The 23077-nt window shown below is 36.4% G+C and overlaps 1 protein-coding gene across 2 annotated transcripts in view; it reads right to left on the reverse strand.

Annotated features, from left to right (window-relative positions):
• c22h18orf63 (chromosome 22 C18orf63 homolog) overlaps positions 1-22967 on the reverse strand; it is a 25434-nt gene extending 2467 nt beyond the window's left edge. The window contains exons 1-13 of one of the 2 annotated variants that reach the window (XR_012335680.1): positions 22739-22967; positions 22351-22429; positions 21306-21362; positions 20233-20344; positions 19317-19358; positions 18830-18906; positions 17286-17392; positions 16911-17007; positions 15524-15609; positions 14198-14381; positions 8891-9469; positions 7462-7539; positions 6729-6942 (exon numbers count right to left, since the gene is read on the reverse strand). Coding sequence is in view for 1 of the 2 variants with exons in the window: in XM_065294749.2 (XP_065150821.2) it covers positions 6820-6942; positions 7462-7539; positions 8891-9469; positions 14198-14381; positions 15524-15609; positions 16911-17007; positions 17286-17392; positions 18830-18906; positions 19317-19358; positions 20233-20344; positions 21306-21362; positions 22351-22429; positions 22739-22887 (1770 nt within the window). In the remaining variant the exon portion in view is untranslated. Of the gene's footprint in view, positions 1-6392; positions 6943-7461; positions 7540-8890; positions 9470-14197; positions 14382-15523; positions 15610-16910; positions 17008-17285; positions 17393-18829; positions 18907-19316; positions 19359-20232; positions 20345-21305; positions 21363-22350; positions 22430-22738 lie in introns of those variants that run through there. The other variant, XM_065294749.2, reaches the window with a different exon arrangement.
• Between the last annotated feature and the right edge of the window lie 110 nt (positions 22968-23077).

The raw sequence follows: 23077 nt of genomic DNA on the forward strand, positions 1-23077 counted from the left end.
TCATTGCAAAAAAAGTATTTATATATAGTATATTCTGTTAATGTATATAGGGTATTATATGTACAGTAGCCTGCTGTAGTATAATATACTGTAGTATATGTGTACTGTACTATAATATACACATAAAGAATATCGGCCGATATATCGTTATCGGTGTTTTTTTACTCCCTAATATCTGTATCGGCATCGGACCCATAAAATGCATATCGGTCGGGCTCTACTTAAAAAGTCTAGAATTTTTAAGATATTATCCTTCACTACACAGGGAATATGGATTTTTTTCCAGAAAACTTCTTGCATAAAATAGATTCAAGCACTTTCAATGACCTGTATCTATGTACGTATATTTTCAAAAACTTCCCAGGGCCTTGAATTTTTTCCCCCAGATTCACAAACTTTCAAGGATTTCAAGGACCCGTGGGAACCCTGATTCTGACAACAAAGCGCTATTTCCGAGTGGCATAAAACCAAGATTAAGCAGATTTGATGCTGAAGTATTTGTTAAACATATATTATGCGCAGAGAGCATTCAGTCATTATCATTACATTGTATCTCATTTTTTGACAGAGGTTTGGGTGTGGGCTCTTCAAATACAGATATAGGGGTGGGTTCCTTTGACCAAGCAACCAACCAGAACGCTACAAAATTCAATCAATAAGTCATCCTTGGAGAAATTGTTAACACAAATGCCCACATTTATTAGGGAAACTAATAGGCATGAAATTAAGCTGAAAATATTGCATTATCTGTAGGCAGTCCGCTTCAATAAAACCCATTCTTACATTTGTGGTACAGTTCAGCGAGTTCAGAAACACAATGGATCGTTTTTACACACTGACCTCTATTAACCAGTCCCTCCGTGAGAGCGAATCTGAAAGGGTGACATTGTGATTTGAAGGAGCAAAGTGAACTTAATGGAAAGCATGAGCACTTCTTCCACCATTTTTTCTCTCCAAAACATACAAAAATCCAGGCAACTGCTGTTAGCATTCTTGTGTGGAAATGGAAACCAGACACCGGGATATTCTGCAGATGTCTCCAGGGAAAACACGAGAGACCTCAAACCACAAGCTTTGTGATTAGCTTTTGCCTACATTTCACACACATTAATTCATAAAAGAAGAGAAAAATAAAGCCACTGCTCTTATGAGTTATAGAGCCGTTGCAATTATGCTGGTTATTTTGCCTGTAGGCCAGGATTTACAAACTAAAACAAACATAAACTAAAAGACCTTAATCTCTCTGCAGTGCTCTACATGCAGATTTCAACCCATTCAAAAGCGAATGCCCTGTAAACACAAACATGAACTTCTATCTGGATAAACAGCAGCCAAACCAAAACAATGCAGCTAAGCTTTCATAATCCCATTTTGAAAGTCCTATTTGTCCTGTAAGCAAAGTCTTAAGCATACATGCTACCAGATGGCACGATTTGAACCGGGCTTTGCTGGCACCATGAAGACCTTTTTCTCTTAATACTTCCTCCCACTGTCTAAAACACCAGCTGGACTTTCACGGAGATGACCAGTTCATCAATTCGGTTACAATTACATTTCACATTTTTCCTAAACCTAATGCAATGCAGAAGTCTCGACACAGTTTATTTTACATCTATTCATGCGTGACCAAACTGTGGGTTCCCACACCTTTCTACCAATGAATATTTCATGATGACGTTTCCAGATGTTTGTGATTACTGGATACTGTTTATTTCAAATTATTTTTTATGTTTTAAACATCAGCATAAACATTTAGTTGATAACGATTTTGACATTTTCAGGCAAAGAATAAGAAACTTTTAAATTCCTTACTTTTGGTTACACTTTTCAAACAAAAATGTCACATAATTGTTTGTAAAGTTTATCACACAAAAATGAATCCAATACAGTGTTTTACCCTCTGGGTGATTTTGCATCGAGCAGATTTGACCTGCACTGACCTTTGTGCTTTTATAAGTTGTTTAAACATAATAATGGCAAAAGTCTCATAACACTGTGTTCAGCACAAACTGGACTACAATATTATGTGAGCAATATGTATGAACATGTTTGTATTATTGAGAGAAAAATGTTTATGTGTGGTTTTTGAAAAAGCTTCATTTTTAAATGTTTATATTTATATTGAGATATTTTTATATAATTGCACAAGTACACCTTATAGAAACCATGGATTTACTACAGAAAAGTGCAACCATGTTTTTGGATAAATGCAATTTGTATTACCGTATGTTTAATAGAGAATCATGATTAAACTGGTTGGTTACTGTGGTTTAGCAACAAATATTATAGTAAATCATGGTAAATTTAGCAAGAGATGAGTGTGGTGAACTTATCAATAATTCATGTTTGTTTACAGCATCAACACTCCGTCGCGTGTTGGACAAAATAATGCCTGGCCGGCATGTGATCGTGCATGGAATGAACTTGCTGTACAGAGACAGGCTCGAATAAACAAGATTTTAGATGTCCTGTTTGCAATCGCGTCATTTATTGAAATAGCACAAAGCACGTTAGATATGATGCCCGGGGTTTTTAGGATGCGTCTGGCCGTCACGTCGTACTGCTTGACAGAAGCACAAAGGAATCATGCGCGTCTTGAGAACTTGCAGTGAGGAGACATACGCAAGTAAATAAGGATTAAGATGTCCTGTTTGCTGCACTCGGTAAAACAACAAGGATTAACAGCACTGAATGCTGAAACTGTATAAGGCATTGCTGTCCCTTGATTGTGGGGTGTGAGCTATACATATGGATTGTCTAAGCTCTTTTACTTGTCATAGCGCTGGGTGTGGCGATCTCAGCTTATTTTAGGTAATGAAGTGACAGGAGAAAGACGGTACCTCTCCTATTATTCAAACAGTTTACACAAAATGAGAATATTTGTCTTCGATTTCACTTACATCATTTAAAAGTAGACATTCCAAGCATTATGTAGAAATGTATCTTTTGTTTGTCTGACAAGTATTCAGCAGAGCAATCTAAGTATTTTTGCCGACCCCAAAGAGTTAATGCTATGCTGGGGTTGGCATAGCATTGAGGGCTTTTTAAGGGTTAAATGATTTTTTCAGGCTGGGTAAAGACGACCAGCTGCCACCTGCTTTGCTCTGAGACTTGGTGATGGGAAGGTCTCTCTGGTATTTCATGCATTAGGGCAAATTAAGCACGGAGATCATTCTCAGCTTGGCAGCAAAATGTGGCCATATGTGTTGAAGATGTGAGACAAAACTACACCACGACTGAACTGGATTTCATCTTTGTGGGTGCTCATTTGTACAACACCACTTTGCTGTTGGAGAAAGTTTCATCAACCTGCTCAATTTTTTTTAATTCCTATTTTAAGATGTAAATTGAGTATATGATTAAAAAGCACTGCATTATAGAACTATTTTTGTTGTAATATTGGACTCAATAATTCACTATTACTGTATATAACGATAACTATAACATTAACTATAACGATAACCAACTATTAGCATCCACACCACCAGACGATCACAATAACTTTATGCTAATTAGCTCACACATGTGCGGTACTCATGCAAAATCATTTACCTTTTATGGCTTTCCTGTCATAAAAACTTTTGAAAATGCTTACATGTCACTGAATGTATAAATATGCTGTTGCATTTACACAGCGGCTATAACCAGCAGATTTCCTCAAGTTTGTATAATCTATTTTCTTCTCTTCTGGCGTAGTGAGAATAAAAATAATAAAAAGCTTTATGATTACGTAGTCAATTTGACAGTACAGCAACTGCATCAGCGCTGGATACCTGAGGTCATTTTATGTTATGGACCTCAGCAATGAGCTTCTCCACCATGTCATCTGCCATTTCAAATGTGTGTGCACTTTAGATTCAACTATATTTGATTGGCTGTCAATGGTTTATCATTTATCAGTTGAAAAAAAAATAGCTCAGAAAGTGATCCCAACAATATATTTCATTGCATCTATAGTTGTAGTGTAAACTCCGATATTCTCTTTAATATAAAATAATTTTTTAACTATATTTTTTATAGTTATTGTTAATGTTAATGGCCCTTTATGTGGGTTATCTACTATCATAAAAATCCTGTCAATTTAAAAAGCTTTCATAAATGACAGTGGTACACTATTTTAATCCAAAAATCAGTTTGTGCTTGTAGATACAGCCTGGCAGGCCATAACTCAGTTAACAGTCTCAATTAGAGCAGTAGATATGTCCTGAGGCTTGTATCCTACCTAGGAGGGGAGCATGAACAAGCACGCAGGAAACTGAGGAATTTTTGGCGTTCCTTCTGGCTTTTAAACAAAAGTAAGTTCAGGGGTGCACTGATGAAAGATCTGAAATTAATCTACAGTGACATGACTAATCTTATTCACACACATAAGCTGGTGTGTGATTAAGGTCAGCATATGAAGTATGCAAACAAATGATGATATACCTTTCCTCAAAACTTAATTTGTCTGAGCCACTCTTTGAACCCACTGGTCCCAATATAGTTTTTAATAATCCTTATATTAGTGTGAACTTATTACTTAGCTTTGTCTGATGTTTATTGTACGCTGTTGATTTGATCTGATCTAAAAGACAGTTTGGTGAAAAGGACAAGGATGTAAGAGAACGGAAGAAGATGGTAGGATAACATAATTTTGTTTGAATAATATGAAATTCAGATTTTATCAAAAATAATAATAATACAATATTTAATAGATGTTTATAAATAAAAATGTGACAGTTAATCTGGTTTATTTCTTTTTATGGCTAGCAAAAGTCCTGAATAGTTGGTAACTTTAAAGTTTAGTAGTCAAATTGTCTAGTGAGTAAAGTGTTAATTTTAAACCCTGCATCAGTCGCTGAGGCGGTGATTGGAAGTAAGTTTCACATTCAAAACTCTTATATGCAAAATAAACTTTACTTCTGATATAAAATCACCCTGCAGAGGTGCATACATGCTGTAGCATGGCTGCCTACTGTAATTACCACACGCATTCAAGCCAGATTTGTATGGGTCAATAAGCTCTTTTAAGAATGAAGGGCAAAAAGACAAGAGCAATCTTGTTCTTTAAGATACGGAGAGCATGTGTTTGGGCCCTATCATTAGCCATTGAAGTGGCTGGGCCTCATTTCCATTTCTGTCAAGAGCTTTGGAGTCTGTGGCGTCATTGAGGTTGCTGAAAGTCATCGCCATGCTTGCATTGGCGTTTTGTAACAGCGATATTCATTGTGGTCTAAAATTTAGTTTTAATGGTTTGCAGGATTGCTTCACATAGGTTTGAAAGTAATAGTGCCTGGAACAATCAAACATTTCTGCTGTATCTGTCCTAGAAATCAATAAGGTTTCAAGGATTCAAACTGTGCTCATGTTAGCCAAGATACAAACTAAAAAAACTGTAAAGGCCATGTTTCTGTGGTATGTTACCTAATTTAATCTTATAGCTATACTATAGTATACCAACAATTGAGGAGCTCACTTGCAAAAGTCGCTAAACGTCACCTCTGTCAAAACGGGATAATGATATTAAACGAATGCTATCAGCAGCAAAGTCCTAGTCTTCTAGATGCAAGATAAAATGGATCAACGACAGTGCATGTTCAAAGAAGGGAATTTTTTAGAAGTAGAGGTTTATGCCAAAAAAGCTTGCATGCAAGACAGTCAAATTTATTAATAAAATGTAGTTTTTCCCCGCCATTGACGAGATATCTCGTCATTTAAGAGAAAACATTTGCATAAAAAAGTGTTACTGATAAGGTTTTAGGGTTATATGTATTACCGCGATCATCCACTAGATGATCTATAAAAAATGTATAAAATAACTGAAGCAAAAAATATTTATTAATTTAATACTGCGTTTATGTTTTGATAATCATTCTGAATCTGATCTTTAACTTAATTTCCTTTTTTAAAAAATTGCAATTATTTTAGCTTTTGTGCAAAAAAAAGAAATATTTTTGAAGAAAAATACCCATATTTAGGAGTTTATAAGCAGAGAAAGAATATAAATAAGTTTTTCCCGTTTTGTTTGTTTGTTTATTGTTTGTTTGAAAGCAGAGGTTTTTTTTTTCATTTGGTATGTGTAAGTTTATATATTTTTAGAAAAAAATTTTCATGGAATTTTTTTTTGGAAACCTATGTGAAAATCACAAAAAATGCTGCCGGGCAACTTTAAAAAAGAAAAGGCTGGTGGCGAATGAGTTACTAAGGTGAAAATGACATTTGTGAAAATAAGGCATTTCAATTACTGACTAATACGCTTTTCATTGCCAAGTGAAATTACTGAACCTAAACATAAGAGCCTAATAAAGCGCTTATTTACAAGAAAATATGTTAGACACACTTAAAAAGTTTTGCATTTGATCTCCAATTGGCATTTGTTTCTGTTTTTCTGAAGACTTTTAAAAGACAAAATGAAAACTTGAAAAACCTTTATTGAAAACTCCAATAATCTATGTATTGTGTTCACTTAGTATCTTTTCTTGTGTTAATGGATTAAAGTCAGCAATTGACTAAATACTAAACAAGACGACGAAAAATTACATCATGTAATTACAGTAAGATGTTTATGTCTTATGACAATGTTTATCCACAACTTTTTTCAAAGCAAATATCTATTTAAACAGACATATTTAAGCTCAAATAACATTCTTGGTCTTGCCTAAATGAAATGCTGTAGCATTGAACAGCTAACTGCAAACTCATGTTCAAACTGTCAAGAACGATTATTAGTACACCAAACAAGAACTTACTGTAGGTGGAAAGATATAGCGTTGTGTTACTACAGCGTAGTGCTCTGGTAACCCAACACTTAGGCATCCATTCTAGATGTGGCTCCTCTGCCTAGTTTTCACTCAGACATTGCATAACCTTTGACACTAGCTCCTCTTTCTTAACCTTTGAGCACACGCTGACCCCTCGACTCTTCAACCACGCCTGCAGAGTCACAGAGTTGACCTTCGAGAGCTGAGAACAGACAAAAAATAACAACCTCTATGCATCTATTTAAATTAATTTCATTAAGAAAGGTTTTAAAATATTCTGTATTAAAAAGTATAATGAAAAACAATTTAGCAACTATTTTTTGTTCATTATCTTATATTGACGAGAAAATCTGTAGAATTCAACATAATGTACTTTAGTGGTAGCTGTTAAACCATTACATAGCCAAAATATTCATGAACTAAATACTAATAAAATATTTATAAACACAAATGGGAAATGAGTAAATGTAACTGTGTAAATCACAGATTCTGTATGGTCCTGCATATAACATGTATAATGTACAGTTATACAGTTATATGTATAATGTCAAACAAAATAATGAGATTTTGATGTGTTCTTTGGCAAACTCTGCTGAGAATGGTACAAACAGCACAATGTATAAAAAATATCGATTTTATTGTCCAAGGACACACATCAAGCCATAACATGGAGCCAGCATTGGCAACATTCAATCTTTTCTGTAATCAAACACTAAAGTACCTGATTTCTTTTGGCATACTCTTCCACATCCAGCACACTCGGTTTGAGTCTCTTTGGTTGTGACTCAAAAGTGTCTCCCTGAAAATTGATGAAGGAAGATCCATCAGAAGCAGCACCCACACACATTTCTGTCTACAACTCAGCATCATCCTGTATTTAAACTCATTCAGGTTCATTAAATCACTCATGTTCACAGTACAAACACATTTTGTGTTAGAGAAAGTACCCAGCATCAAGTATAGGAATAGTATACTGCCCTTCAAAGCCAAAGCACAGTAACTACGCATTTGGTCAAAATTAAAGGAATATTCAATTTTCTTAAAAGAAAAATCCAGATAATTTACTCACCACCATGTCATCCAAAATGTTGATTCAATATGTCTTTCTTTGTTCAGTCCAGAAGAAATTATGTTTTTTGAGGAAAACATTGCAGGATTTTTCTCATTTTAATGGACTTTAATAGAGCCCAACATTTAATACTTAACTCAACACTTAACAGTTTTTTTCAAAGGACTATAAACAATCCCAAACGAGGCATAAGGGTCTTATCTAGCAATACGATTGTCATTTTTGACAAGAAAAATTAAAAATATACCCTTTTAAACCACAACTTTTCGTGTAGGTCCAGTCCAGCGCGATCTAACGTAAATGCGTAGTGATGTAGGGAGGTCACGTGTTACATATATAAAACGCACATTTGCGGACCATTGTAAACAATAAACTGACACAAAGACATTAATTAGTATCAGTTGACATACAACAACGTAGGAACGGTCCTCTTTCAACACACTTGTAAACACTGGGGCGGAGTTTCGCGTTCGTCCTCTGTGACCTCTTGACGTCATGACGTATTGCGTGGGGTCAGCTGGCGCATCACGACCGGATCTACATGACGAGAAGTTGTGGTTTAAAAGTGCATATTTGTTATTTTTATTGTCAATCGTTTTGCTAGATAAGACCCTTATGCCTCGTTTGGGATCATTTATAGTCCTTTGAAACTCCGTTGAAAAAAACTGTTAAGTGTTGAGTTAAGTATTAAATGTTGGGCTCTATTAAAGTCCATTAAAATGAGAAAAATCCTGCAATGTTTTCCTCAAAAAACCTAATTTCTTCTCGACTGAACAAAGAAAGACATCAACATTTTGGATGACATGGTGGTGAGTAAATTATCTGGATTTTTCTTTTAAGAAAATGGACTAATCCTTTAAGTAAAGGGTTGAAATAGGCTTTGTGAGATCTGATGTGTCTTGTGATAAAGTCTCCTGGTTAAATTTTGTCCCATTTCAGAGAAACATGCGTGTGCCTGCCTGGTGTAAAAACTTTAAGGGCATTTTTCTGGATTTTAGTGTTGGCGTAGTTACTGCACTAAGCATTTGGAGGGCAGTATAAGTGACTTCAATTTTGTGTGATGTTTGTAGGCATGACTTACTCCTCTTTTACCGGAGATCTCGCAAATTTGGGGATGTCTCTGTACAAAAGGCTGGTTTGGAAGAACTTTAGTGACTCCACTGTGGGCCATCTGCCCCTTAAAAAAGGGTAAGGTCACACGATCAGGTTTTGACCTGGAAAACTTGTAGGAATGGACTGGAGGTGTAGAGGACTGGGGCTTGGATGACTGCAGGCAGGTAGACGACAAAGGGGGTACGACTGCTGTCAGCTTCTTCTGTCCTTCCAGTCCCCTTTGCTGTCTCTCTGTAGGAATCAATGTCACATTTTCGTGGCAGGTGTGTGATTGGCTTCTGAAGACTGGCACAAGTTTTGGTCTCAGAAACACAGACTGTGACTGGCTCTCTGTAAAATTAACATGTGTGGGAGTTTTCGGGTTGAGGAAAGGCCACGTTTTGTGGTCAAAAGATGACACCAAACTGGAATGTTTTTTCTTTTCAGTCCGTTTCCCAGACGAGTCATGTCGAGCTGTGTCCTGTAGGCTGCTGCTGATGGGTGTATGGTTTGGCACAGTGCTGATCCTGTGGTCTGTAGTTAGATTTACAGGCAGGGTTCCGGAGTACTAAAATCCGAAGAAAGAAAAGTTTGTGTATTAGTGATATGTACACAAATCATGAAGAAAAGCTATAAAAAATGCTTTTGCTATATTTAGGTTTATTTGATTTCCCGAGCATTCACTTTATACCTCACAGACAAACAAGATCATCAAATGCATCAACATAACATTTGCAATTTTCTCAAAAAGACTAAATCGCCATAAATGATGTAACGTGTTGGATAGCATGTGGAAATATGAAATCTAATGCAGCATTTCGCAACCATTTTCCTGGAGGCACACCAGCATTGTTCTGGATGTCTCCCACATCTGACCCCATTATTTCCCATTTTGGAGTCTCTCCTAATGAGCTGATGAGTGGCTTCAGGTGTGTTTGATTAGGAAAAGTTGGAAACTGTGTAGTGTTGGTGTGCCTCCAGGAACAGGGTTGGGAAAAACTGGTCTAATATTTACAGTTTTCCATGAAAATAAATGTTTAGTACAAGAATGATTACGGAAACCAAACAGGAAATATTGCAATTTAACAACAACAACAAAAAAATAGGTTGGAATCGGTCCCCACCAAGTGCTTTCCAATTGTCCATCAGTTTGTAAAACCCTTAGGTTCAAACAGAACCGAGTTCACGAGCTATTTGAAATTATACACAAAAATTAACTATTGGGCTATAAGCCATCTGTCCAGTTTCCCTGCCTTAGGCCTGAGACAGGCTGGGACAGACTCCAGCACTTCCAGTGACCCTAAGCAGTATAGGGAATGGATATAAAGTCTGTTACATCATGGCAGGCTTCCTTTACCTCCAGAGCTGTGAGGTTTAACAGACCCAAGACCCATAAAGACATCTGTGAGGTTTGGCTTAGTTAAGTGACCAACTCTGAATTACGTTGCAGGAGCTAATGTGCTATTTATTCACCCGGCATAAATTAAACAGAGTCAGTTAATCACTGCTGTTCCCATCACCATCATTATCAATCATGATGTTATGCTATTAATGAAAGCTTCCTGAACACCAGTTTCCATCTTTACTAACACAGGAATTGACACGTATTGCGTTTCAAATCAGATTTCACAAGCATTTGTCATAGTGTAATAATGTCAACGTGCAGCTCTGACCGGCATAAATTAAACCTCAGTCCATCTGGCCCGACTGTCTGAATCTCTTGCGTGCGCCAACAACAACAGACTGGAAGAAATGAGCTAATGTAGTGTCAGGTATTGTTCTGACTGGAAACTCGCATGTGATATGTTTTAAATGGCATTATTCCCACTAACTGATGGATTGAATTATGAGACAGACTGCATAAACATTTTGTAATTATATTTGGAAAGCACTTTCGGGATTTTGTCAGTTATCCAAAGATCCCTGAGGTCTCTATTCTTGAAAGTTTGTGTTGATTGTGAAACAAGAAGCACCTGATTGTTGAAATAATAGGACTGGGAAATTAATCAAAATGTAAAATTTCTTCAATTTTACCTGTAACGTGAATGTAAAAGCGGGGTAGCATATGACTTTTGATAGATTTAACTCTTTGGGCCCTATTTTAACGATCTAAGCGCATGGTTTAAAGTGCATGGTGCACAGTTAAAAGGGCGTGTCTGAATCCACTTTTACTAATTAAACAATGGGGAAAATTGTCTATGCACCTAGCACACAGTCTGAAAGGGTTGTTTCTATTCTCGTAATGAGTAATGGGTGTGTTTTGGGCGTAACGTTCAATAAACCAATGAGAGTCATAGCTCTCATCCCCTTTAAAAGCCAGTTGCGCTCGCGCTATGATGATTCTCTATTTACATGGGGAATATTTTAACAATGTTTTTTTTTTATGCTACCTCACGGATTTATTGTATATGATGACTCTGTACCTGTGGATATGGTGAGATGAGAAACATTTTTAAGTAATGCTTAAAAAAACTCTTTGCTAAAAAAACGCTGTCCAAAGTGCTGAAACGTGAGGAGAGCCGTTTGTAAATTCTTTATCTCCTGTTTGTTACAAATAAAGTATTTTTAGAGTACAAACCTTATCTTACATACTTGTAAATTATTTTTTGGTGATATTGGATAGCCATACATTTAAAGCAATTAAAAGCCTGCTTTTTTACTTCCATGACTAAAAGAAAACTGGTTTTAAAGGTTTTAATAAAAAAATAACAATTTCAATACAAGTGGAAAAACAACACAATTATTTAACATTAATCTTAAACTGGGGATCTTCTTCCTCCGCTTAGTTTTTCAGTTTACAAAGTCCGTCATCTAAATAGGGATTAGACATAGCGCCAGAGCAACTGGCTTTTAAAGGGGATGAGAGCTGTGACTCTCATTGGTTTACTGCACGTTACGCCCAAAATACTCCCATTACAATAGGACCTACACTTTTCGACCATGCGCTCGGCGCAAAAACCATTTTTCCCGTCGTTAAATTAGCAAAAGTGGATTCGGACACGCCCATTTAGACGTTGCGATGTGCGCTTTAGACAATGCGCTTAGATCGTTAAAATAGGGCCCGGTGTGTGCGCCGAGCGCATGGTCGAAAAGGGTTGGTCCTTTTTTTTAATGATTAATGGGAGTATTTTGGGCGTAACATGCAATAAACCAATGAGAGACTCAGCTCTCATCCCCTTTAAAAGCCAGTTGTGCTGGCGCTATGTCTTATCCCTATTTATATGACTGACTTTGTAAACTGAAAAACTAAGCGGAGGAAAAAGATCCCCAGTTTAAGAATAAGTAAGGGATAATGTAGAGGCAGCCGGTAGTTATTGGGAAATAAGCCCCGACAGTGTGATCAGGACCCGACGCGAAGCGGAGGGTCTTGTATCACACTGAAGGGGCTTATTTCCCAATAACTACCGGCTGCCTCTACATTATCCCGCTTATTACACGGCTACTTGCCACATAAGAAAAAAAAACTGGACATGAATATGAATTTGAAACATTTTATTGGCATATTTGTTTTAAATTAACATTTTTATCCTTCCGCGAAACTTTGCAAAGATGCATAAAATGATCGTAATACCTTATTAAGATCCTCTGCTTCATACTTGTCTCCATTTTTTCTCTTTTAGCCAGTCTTTGAGAAGTTTTAATGCCCATTCTGTATTTTTTTGTGTGTTGGCTTCGTAGCTGTCATGCTCTATTTTGTCAAGTTCAGTCTCAGTAAGCTCTCTGTGTCTTGTCGTGGTTGTCGAGTGTTTGTCACAAGATGGCGCCAAACAGACAGTAATCTTTATTGATCTTTATTGGCGCGGAACGATTTTACTTGTGCAAGTAGTCCGGCTATGCGTTATTATTTTGGAGCGGTTATTATTCGAAAAGAACGAACCTGCAAATGTCTCAACTGACCAATCAGAATCAAGCATTCCAGAGAGCCGTGTAATAATGTTAAATAACTGTGTTATTTTTAAATTAAAACCTTTAAAACCTGTTTTCTTTTAGTCATGGAAGTAAAAAAGCATACTTTTAATTGCTGTAAATGTATGGCTATCCAATATCATCAAAATAATTTACAAGTATGTAAGAAAAGGTTTGTATTGTAAACATTTTTTATTTGTAACAAACATGCGATAAAGAATTTACAAACGGCTCTCCACACGTTTCAGCACTTGGACAGCGTCAGTTTTTTAAGCATTACTTAAAAATGTTTCTCATCTCACCATATCCACAGGTACAGAGTCATCATGTACAATAAATCCGTGAGGTAGCATTTAAAAAAAAAACATTTAAAAACAGATGCATTTGTTTAAAGCAAAGCATGGTTTTACTTACCAGGCTGCAGGTGAAGCAGCTCTTTTTGTCTTCTAACGTCTCATAATTAGTCCTCATTTATGTCCAAGAGACTCAATAATAATCTTTTACATTCAATCCTTTAATCTTTCATATTTAAAAGCCTTTTTGTGCTGCTGCGCATTCATGTATGTGTTAAGCAAACCCGCGTTGTCGTCCCTTTTAGGCGCATATTACTAACGCGCTCTTTAAATAACAAAAAAAAACATATTGTGCCATTGACTTTTGACTTTAGAGCAGGTTCTTGTTGGTCAATGGCGTAGTCTATTTTAGTTGCCTCAAAATAGCAACGCGACAAGAATGCGCCTGAACACACCTCGTTTTCAGACCAGAACGCCCATGGCCGCAAAAGGGGGCGCAAATGCATTTGCTATTTAAACAACGTGGCGCTTAACGTGAAAATGATAATTGCGCAGGGTGGAAACTAGCAAAAGACACTTGCATCGCGCATTGCGCTGCATTGCGCCGGGTGTAAGATACTTTAGACTTTAAAACTTTAGACCAGGTTTTAGTTCTAGTTGCCTCAAAATAGCAACACACCAACAATGCGCCTGAACACACCTCAGTTTTAAGACCAGAACGCCCATGGGCGCAAAAATGGTCGTAAATGTATTTCCTATTTAAACGTGGGGCTGAACTTGAAAATGACAATTGCGCCGGGCTGAAACTAGCAAAAAAAAAAAAACCACTTGCGTCGCACTTTTTGCTGCATTACGCCGGGTGTATCATATGGCCCATAAAGTGCAATCGTGCTTACATCTGTGCTACAGATGAGCTTTGTCAAAAGAAATTTGCCATGGGCCAATGTCAGATGTAATACTAAGCAGAAGACAGTTTTTATGAGTCTACTTCACCACACATTTTATTGATGGATTCTTCCATCAAAATGAGAGTAATCTGAGTATCTGAGCAACTAAATGTGTCCTGATGTTTATGTACACATGTGTGTATGTAATACCTCAGAGACTGGTCTGATCAGTTCATTGTTGTAGTAGCAAGGCTTGTTGGACATCTGTATTGGAAAACCACAAACACTTTCCAGTCCAGTCCACAGATCTGATATGAAGGTGCTCAGCACCCCCTGCAGGTCCACTCTGGGAAAACACTGTACAGGCTGAGTGCGGATACAGCAAATTGGGTATCTGGGCATGAGTTTAAAGATACATATCCGTACAACCATGAACAAATCTCAACAATCTTATAAATGCACTACTGAAGCAATATTATTACTATAGTCTTTCATTTGTATTTGTAATTTAAGTGCAGACTGGATCATATCCCTTGTGTGCATGGAACTATAGCGCCAATGTGAACATGAGGTTATGTAATTTTAATAATGAGAAACATGTTTGGGAATGAAGTCGAATTCCCAGAATTCTGGGAATCATTTCACCACAGACAATGACAATGTCCAGAGCAAACTGCATACCACAATATGCAGAATTAAACATATTGAGGTCACAAGACAAACATTAAAACTAAAGCTAATGTCATACAAAAAACATAGTAGCATGTCAGTATGCTTGTTACCTTTGGCTGTTAACACAATGTATTCTTTATAGGAGAATAAAGAATAAGCCATAGGCCAGTATGTTATTACAAACAGATAAATTCTCAACAGTCTGTTTCATGGCAACTGTTTGCCTGGGACATCACCACTAGATGTCATTATCATGTTGCATAACTTATAGTCTAAACAACAAACCTTTCGACTGCTTTCAAAATAAACCTCCAGCATTATGACAAAACAACTGCTATGTCTGCTGGTAATGCAGTAAAATCAATAATAACCATTTGAAGGCTGTCATTAGCATTAGCAATTGGGGACATAAAAGCTTAAAAACTGTGACCAATTGGTGTATGAATATAAGAGCGAAGCTGATTATACCTGGTATCAATATGCATTTTGATCAATCGAATCACAAGTTAACGAGAGACACATTCACGTTCACATCTTGTATTTTGATCAGTCTCATTTGTACACTTTTGACCACTTCTATTCTGATTATTCTGATAAGGGGTGGTCTGTATGTTTATTTTTGTGGCTGTACTAACACATTCGACCACATGCACGTCTATATCACAATGCGTTTTCGACTACCTCTAAATGTGGAAGTGGACGAGCTCAAAACGTTTCACACCCCATTTACACAGTTTTTATCGTCGTCCACTTGTGATCCGATCGACCAAACCGCATTTTAATACCAAGTGTAAACAGCCTCAAAGAGGATGCATGACACATTAAAAAACAACTCTGATAGCATCTGTTTTTACTAAAGGATACGTGAACAGCTTTTCACCTATTGCCTTAAAGTACAGACTGCAGTAGATCACTTTTTCTTCACTTTCCGAGGGAAGCTGATATCCATACTACACCATTGGAGAGAGAAAAACAGCGAAAAGAGTGAGAGAAGGCCAAGTCAAAAACAAATAGGAACATGAATACAGCTTTCTTTCAATAAGCAGATTTTGTCATGTTTGTCGGTGTAAGTTTGCAAGTACACCAGCACTTTTCAAGCAAAATATTTGGATGTGTTTTAGGCTTGAACAGATGTTATATATACAATATTAACAGGCAGTCGTGCATGTCTGCACATACAGACAAATTTGTGTTAGAGCCAAGCCTCGCTAGTTAGTCTGTATGTGATCAAAGGTTAGATTTTGACCTATAATCCAAACAGAAAATGATCAGTTTGAAAAGCAAAAACATGCATACAAACTGTACGATGTGTCCAAGCACACACAAACACAAAAGGGCGATAAAACTGCAACACTTCCATCGTCTTAGCAGGCTGTAACATCAGGACGACAGTTAATTTACATAAAAGTCAACTGGAAGTCACAAAAGCTGTGTAAGAAACACTGTTAACTACAAACACATGCTGGTCAACTGGAGTTCAGCCATTTGGAGACCCAACTTTTTCATTTTGGCCTCAAGGCAAGTTATGCAAGTTAAATTTTTATAGTAAAGTATGCTTTTTTACAACAAAGACTTGTTCTACTGTCATTATTTCATTTTGAAGCATAGTTTAAATCTGGAATTAAGTTGGTGTTTCGGTCGATCGGATTACACGTTCTCATTCACACCTGTTTTTTTAATCCGTCTCTTTTGTCCACATTCGACTACTTCTATCCTGATTACTTTAATGGTCTATGAGCAAGTCCTTAAAACACGAACGGGATAATTAATGGGTTTATATTACCGCACACTAATATTACGTCAGAATACCCCTGCTTTTGTTGTTAATAAACAGGCAGCACAATGTTTTGTACATTTTGTATATAAGGGCTTTCTCAGATATTTCAGAACAGTTGATGAAATAAGCTTGAGCAACTTTCACACACTCATAAAATGAAACAAATATTAAAGACGCATAGAGCAACCACTTTAGTTTTAGAATTGAAAGCCTAAAGACCATGCAGAACACTCTGGGTTTGCACTAGAAGTCAGGTCTGATGTAAAAACATTGTGCTGTACATTACACCTTAGATCGGTAGGCGGTGAGTAGATGTCAAAAGCAATCCAGTCAAATGCATTTACAAATGCATAATTAGAATTGTCCACTTGTTATCCGATTGACTTAAACACATCTTAATATCAGGTGTAAACACAGCCTAACAGATGCTAATACTGTATATATGAAAAGATGCTTGTTAATGCTTGTATTTACCATGCTATTCCAATGCCTCTGGAACTCTGAGTATGATTGGAATGGACATTCCTTTGGAATTCTGTGACTGATATTGATGAGCTGACCTTTCTTCATACTACTCACACAAACCCCAAAGATGCAGGAAAAATATTAATACATTGCTTAATACATTTAACATAAAAGCCCAAAACACTTTTTGTCTTTCTTTAAGTTGACATATTTTCATTGTTAAAATCCTAAACTATGAATCTATAGTATAGTGAGAATCTGTATTAATTTATGAGTTATGAGTTAAATTTCCAGCAGGTTGTGTGATTAAGATCAAGTAGCTTTTACAGGAGTGCAAACATTTTTACATATTTTAAAAGCAATTTGACTAGTACAAACACACACCTTGGTAGTACGTGGCACCAGTTATTTGGCATGGTTGTATAAAGCACAGCATCATAAGTGTACTGGAAGTTTTCCACCACAGGAGTAGGAAAATTAAAATCCTTTATCTGGCAGAAGAGACAAGAGATTGCATTATTACAACAGGGAATGTATAACAAGATTTCCAATCTAACAAAGGTTTGTTAGACTATGGGCCAGATTTACTAACAGCTTACCCCACTGCAAACCATAATTTTTTTGATAATTAGTTCTGAAAGGTGTGGTAGTTATTTTTGCAACTTACCTTTTTGCATATGTATTTCTAGGAGTTTCTAAATTTCTAGGAGGAGAGTATGAATGATTCACGCAACGCGGTTTACTAATGTTTGCACATGTGATATTACTGGTATTTGAGCTATTATTTAACACCAAAAAAAAACTGTCTTAAATTATTTTTCTCTTGAAATTGCTGCTGATAGGAGAGGCATCGCATGGATCAGAGAGTGCGTGGTACAAGGCAGAGGATTTTTTAACATGTAACAGTTTATTTAGAATGCCAGAGGAACATATTATTTCATTAAATAAAAAGAGGCACTAGGAGAAGTCACACAATACCAAGTGTTTCAAAACTTCTTGTAAACCTTCATTTTTTGTTCTCGGATTCTTTTTGGTGTACTATGGCTTCATTAGCTGGGATTTTACACCCCGGATTTTTCGCTGTGATGTCCGTGGTGCTGAACTCAAGCACATCAGGCATTAGTAGATCACCCGCACATCATCAGCTCTGCTAATTGCGACCCTGAACTAATTTGCGCTGCTCTTATTAGATTGCGTTGATCATAATGGAAATCAGCTGTTGCGCCTGTGTTATTTAATTTGCGCCTTTTTAGTAAATAACCCGCATATATATTATCACTCTCATCAGCTCTTTTTTGGAATGACGCTTTCGTGCTAATTTTCCCCATTTAGTAAATCTGGCCCTGTCTCTTACTCTGCATATGACAGCTTGTTACATTGATTTATAGATATGACGGACAAATTATGTAGATAGAAAGTTATAAAGACAGTTTGAAGAGAATTTCAGCTTTATAATTGTTATGCCATAATTAATAAATTAGTTTTCAAATAGGTCCCCTTCGTCTGTGATTGGTCTGACAAACACCTAGCCCCATTTGGCTAAGCCAATATTGTTACAGTACATCCGGGTGCATGTTCAAACAAACAAAGCAATGTTTCGAAAGCACCACAGAATCATATTATTTACGTTTCTGAATAACATCAACCTACTAATAGTCTTTTTATGTCTCTGCTTATTATGGTGGAATAAAAGACAGTATTTTAACAAAATACACATATCAAGCATCTAATTCAACAGCTTAGAAATATATTTTTGTAAAAAAAGCTGTTGGGCCAGTTTTCATCTTGAGCATACAATAAAGTAAGATAGATTAGGGTATGAAATACACCAAAGGTGTATCACTTTTATAATAGCAATAAAGTGGTTCATAGGTTAAAAAAGGCTCAACTGGGATATGACTGCAGACTAACAGTGTATGACTTCTTACCACAGCTGGGGGAAGTCTGACTTGGTTGGCCTCCACACTAACACATAGCTGAGTCTCTGTGATGCTTAGCTCCAAAACTGTGAATAACAAAAGCACAGCCACAAAGACATGAGAGTAAATATAAGAGAGCGTGGGATTGGGTAAGACAAACAGAGAGAAAGCTGAGCTGTGTGTTATCATCAGTGAGTAAACCATACAAGGCATTTAGGTTTTATGATAAAGTGTAACATCATGAACTGTGGCCTACAGTATGACTAAAGCAAAGTATTCTGGGCTAAAGGGAAATGAGTGTATATCAGCTGATTTTTGTAAAGTAGGTGAACAAAGGGGTGACTAAGACTTTGGGAGAGCATACTGTAACAACATAATGTTTTACTAGTAGAAATACAATTTGGTTTTTTTTTATAAAGGGGTTTTCCATAGTGCTTAACCAGACAACAATCAGGGGAAACTGTCTAACATAAGCATATAGGCAACTCCCACCTACCAACTGCATTAAGTTTACCAGAGTGATTGAGAAAGTCCTTTCCTGTAAAAAAGAAACATTATTTTTAGATTTGCATGATTCAAATTGCATAATGAGATATTGTGTAAACTTGTAATGGACGAATTCTGCAATTTCGTAACGCATGCATTAATTCAGAAAATATTTAATATCTGTAAACCATCTCTGCAAACTAAGCTTTGAAAGATTATTTAACTACCTCCAACACCATGACAGTTATAAACACCATACTAAAGTCGTAAGCGTGTTCAAGGACTACAAGTTTTCAAGGAGCGACCTCCAACACAAGGGCACACACTGTCCAGTCCCTTACTGGCTTTCACTTTAAAGTATTTACAGTAATATCCAATAATCCCAAACCTATTGATGGTTGACCTGCTAACTGACTTAACTTATAAGCATATACAGTATTCATAATTGCATGACGCACCATGACTCTTACAATTATGATATATGTAAATGCATGTTACATATTTTCTGGATTAAGTATAAGTTAGCAATATGATATGAACCTTATAATACATTTGTAACAATTATTTCAATTTTGTCTTTCAATTTCTAGGAGATAAACTGAGAGTGACCAAAAACAGATTTTGCTGTCACATCCTTTGAGCCAAGGTAATACAAATATTAGCTCAGAAAGGTACTGCAGATGAAGGGAACAGACTATATCTATCACTCATTTCAGTACTAGAAAAAGCTTCAAGGTAACACAGGCAATACAGTTAGATTACAAATCAGTCAGAGACTATAGCTTCACACAAACAGAATTGTTTAATGCCTATGTCAAGTAAATCCACAAAGGTGAAAATCAGTGTCTGTATTCCACTATACTATAATCAAGTGGAAATGTATGAGGTTTATGTTAGTGTATTGTGTCAAGGATATTGCCTCTCACCTGCAATAAGATATTTGCCAGCTTTATTCCATTTGGGGGCCAATCTAACAGTCAAAGAATAAGACAAACAGGACTGCAGTACAGTAGGCAATGCTTTCTGAGGGCAGGTACACTGCAGAAAAAAGACATTCATGTGCTAAAAACATGTGAAAGATTTATTTATTTTTAATAAAAAAGCACATCAGCTGTTCTTATTTGGTTTAAATGTCATGTTCTCAAAGTTTTGCCATATTATCTGCCTATTCTTTTGTTACTATTACTACATAGAATATTTATTAATATTACTATATAGAAAAACATAAGTGAATTCTCATTGGTGTATCACATTAAAGGGTCACTGGGTTTAAATTAAGACTGAACTCATTGAGCAACATACAGTAGTTATAAATGTGCTTGCTTCTCCAAGCATATAACGGGAAGAAAACAGGAATCAGGGAACAATGTCTGACTTTGAAGCCTAAAAAGTGCATCCATCCTTCACAGAAGTAATCCACACGGCTCCAATGGGTTAATCAAGGTATGTTGTGGGTAATCGATGTGAAAAATATCCATATATCAAACTTTATAAACTATTATAACTAGTTTCCGGTAACAACGCCATCTTGGACTCACTCAATTCACAAGTCTCTACGCAAACGTACCTATGGCAACGAACGCTCATTACACTAAAACTCTTGCAAAAAATCGCACAAGTCCAAGATGGAAGGTAGTTATTACAGTTCATAATGTTTGAAATCTGGATATTTTTCTGGATGTCAAATCGATTATCCACACCTTTACTAATTCATTAGAGCCGTATGGATTACCTCTGTGAAGGATGAATGCACTTTTAGGCTTTAAAGTCAGTTGTTCCCTGATCCCTGTTTTCTACAATTATAAAACTTGGGAGAGCAAGGATATTTACTAAAATAACTCCAAATGTGTTTGACTGAAAGATGATGGACATATGTATCTCAGATTGCTTGAGGGTGGGTAAAACCATGGTGTAATTTTGATATTTGGCTGTATATACAACCCCAGTTTAAAGTCACTGTCAGTGACTGCTTTTGTAAAGGGCCAAAAAAATAACTAACCTGCATACCATGTGTCCGTGCAAAAGCCTGAATGATGCCTTTCTCGTGAAACGCATTCTAAGAAAGATGCAAGGATGAAAGACAATTCAAATAGACAGTAAACAAAAACACCAAGTTCAGGTTACATGGGATAAGGGACAAATCTGATGAGGAAGGACTGCTGTTGAGTTGCATCGCTTCAAAGGTATGTTGCCTTTCCCTTTTTGGCTACACAAGTACAAAAGGCATGATGGTTACATAAGCACAACATTGTCAATTATTCACTAGTGTCCCCATTGAAGTCTGACAACACATTCACAACATTTACACAACTCTGGAAAAATGCACACCAGATTTGAATCAGTGGCACTACTGAGGGGCAACACTGGAAGTCTTGTTAGCTCCCTTTGACACTTCCTTTCTGAAGTGATTTAACTGGTCTCAGTTCAGGACAGGAAGAGTGTGTGGAATGCGCCATAAATATTTTGCTTTGCACGGGACATGCCTTAGCACGAGATCTGCTGACACGCACACAAATGCACCCACAGATTGAAAGTCACGCACATGCAACATCACACACTTTACTGACAGGTGCACATGCACGCAAGGTGATGCAGATATCACGAACTCTCGTAAAAAAGAAGCACGATAGCATGCAATGACAAGCAATGCAATATAAATAATAAGTGTTTTGCCTAAGATGGAATTTCTTTTTTGAAATTTATTTTGACACTAATTTAAGTCATCAATTTACATAAATAACATAATAATTTGTGCGTGACTCCTGTATAGCTCAGTGGTAAAGGATTGCATTAGCAGCGTAAAAGGTCATGGGTTCGAAGGGAACACACATACTGATAAAATGTATACTTTGTAATGCACTGTAAGTATCTGCCAAATGCATAAATGTAAATAACAAAAAACACAAATGTGAAATCTGTACACATAAAACAGACCTATTTAATTATTGAACATTATTAACACCACATTATTAATAACCCAGTCAGAGTATTTGTGACTTACCACTGATCATAGCTCAAGATAAGGCTAAAAATGCCATACTTACTGTCATTACAACAGTGATACCCCCAAATTGACCCAAAACAGGTGAGGCAACAATGTTTGAATATAAAAGCACAAGTTCTCTAAAAGAGAGAAATAAAACATTAATAGTATCAGAATAATAACTGTGATTGTAGCTGTTTTAATACTTGATACTTAGATAAATAAGTAAAATAATAATCTTTTGAAAAGAAAATTTACTTTACAGCAGCCTGGAGGACCTAAAAGGAGGATCTTAACTGCTGTCTTTGGGCTCTATACAAACTGTATCTTTATAGTGTATTATTTAGATATTTGAATAACATACAACTTCAGCCAGGCGTCAACTACAAATTAAACTTTCAATACCATCAATATGTATATAAATATAATTTATTTCTTTGTCTTTCTACCTGCAGGTTTTTACTTGCATGTTTCTCAACTCTCCGTCATCATGGGTGTCAGGGAAGAACAGATTGACACAACACAAACTGCGCAGATCTGGAAGACTGAGGAAAAATAACGACTGTGTCCCATTTAACGTTACTTTGTCCCCTTCCATTATGGAATCTGTAGAGGAAAAGTAGGTTAATTTGACCAACCTAACGAACTGTGACCCAGAGGTCCACACAAATAAAGAACACATCTTACAACTAGATTTGATAATGGATAGATTTACCTCAGATTTACAAACCCAGATATAAAAGAAAGAAAGAAAGAAAGAAAGAAAGAAAGAAAGAAAGAAAGAAAGA

Source organism: Paramisgurnus dabryanus, chromosome 22, assembly GCF_030506205.2.
Source record: "Paramisgurnus dabryanus chromosome 22, PD_genome_1.1, whole genome shotgun sequence".
In the NCBI taxonomy this organism is placed as follows: Eukaryota; Metazoa; Chordata; class Actinopteri; order Cypriniformes; family Cobitidae; genus Paramisgurnus; species Paramisgurnus dabryanus.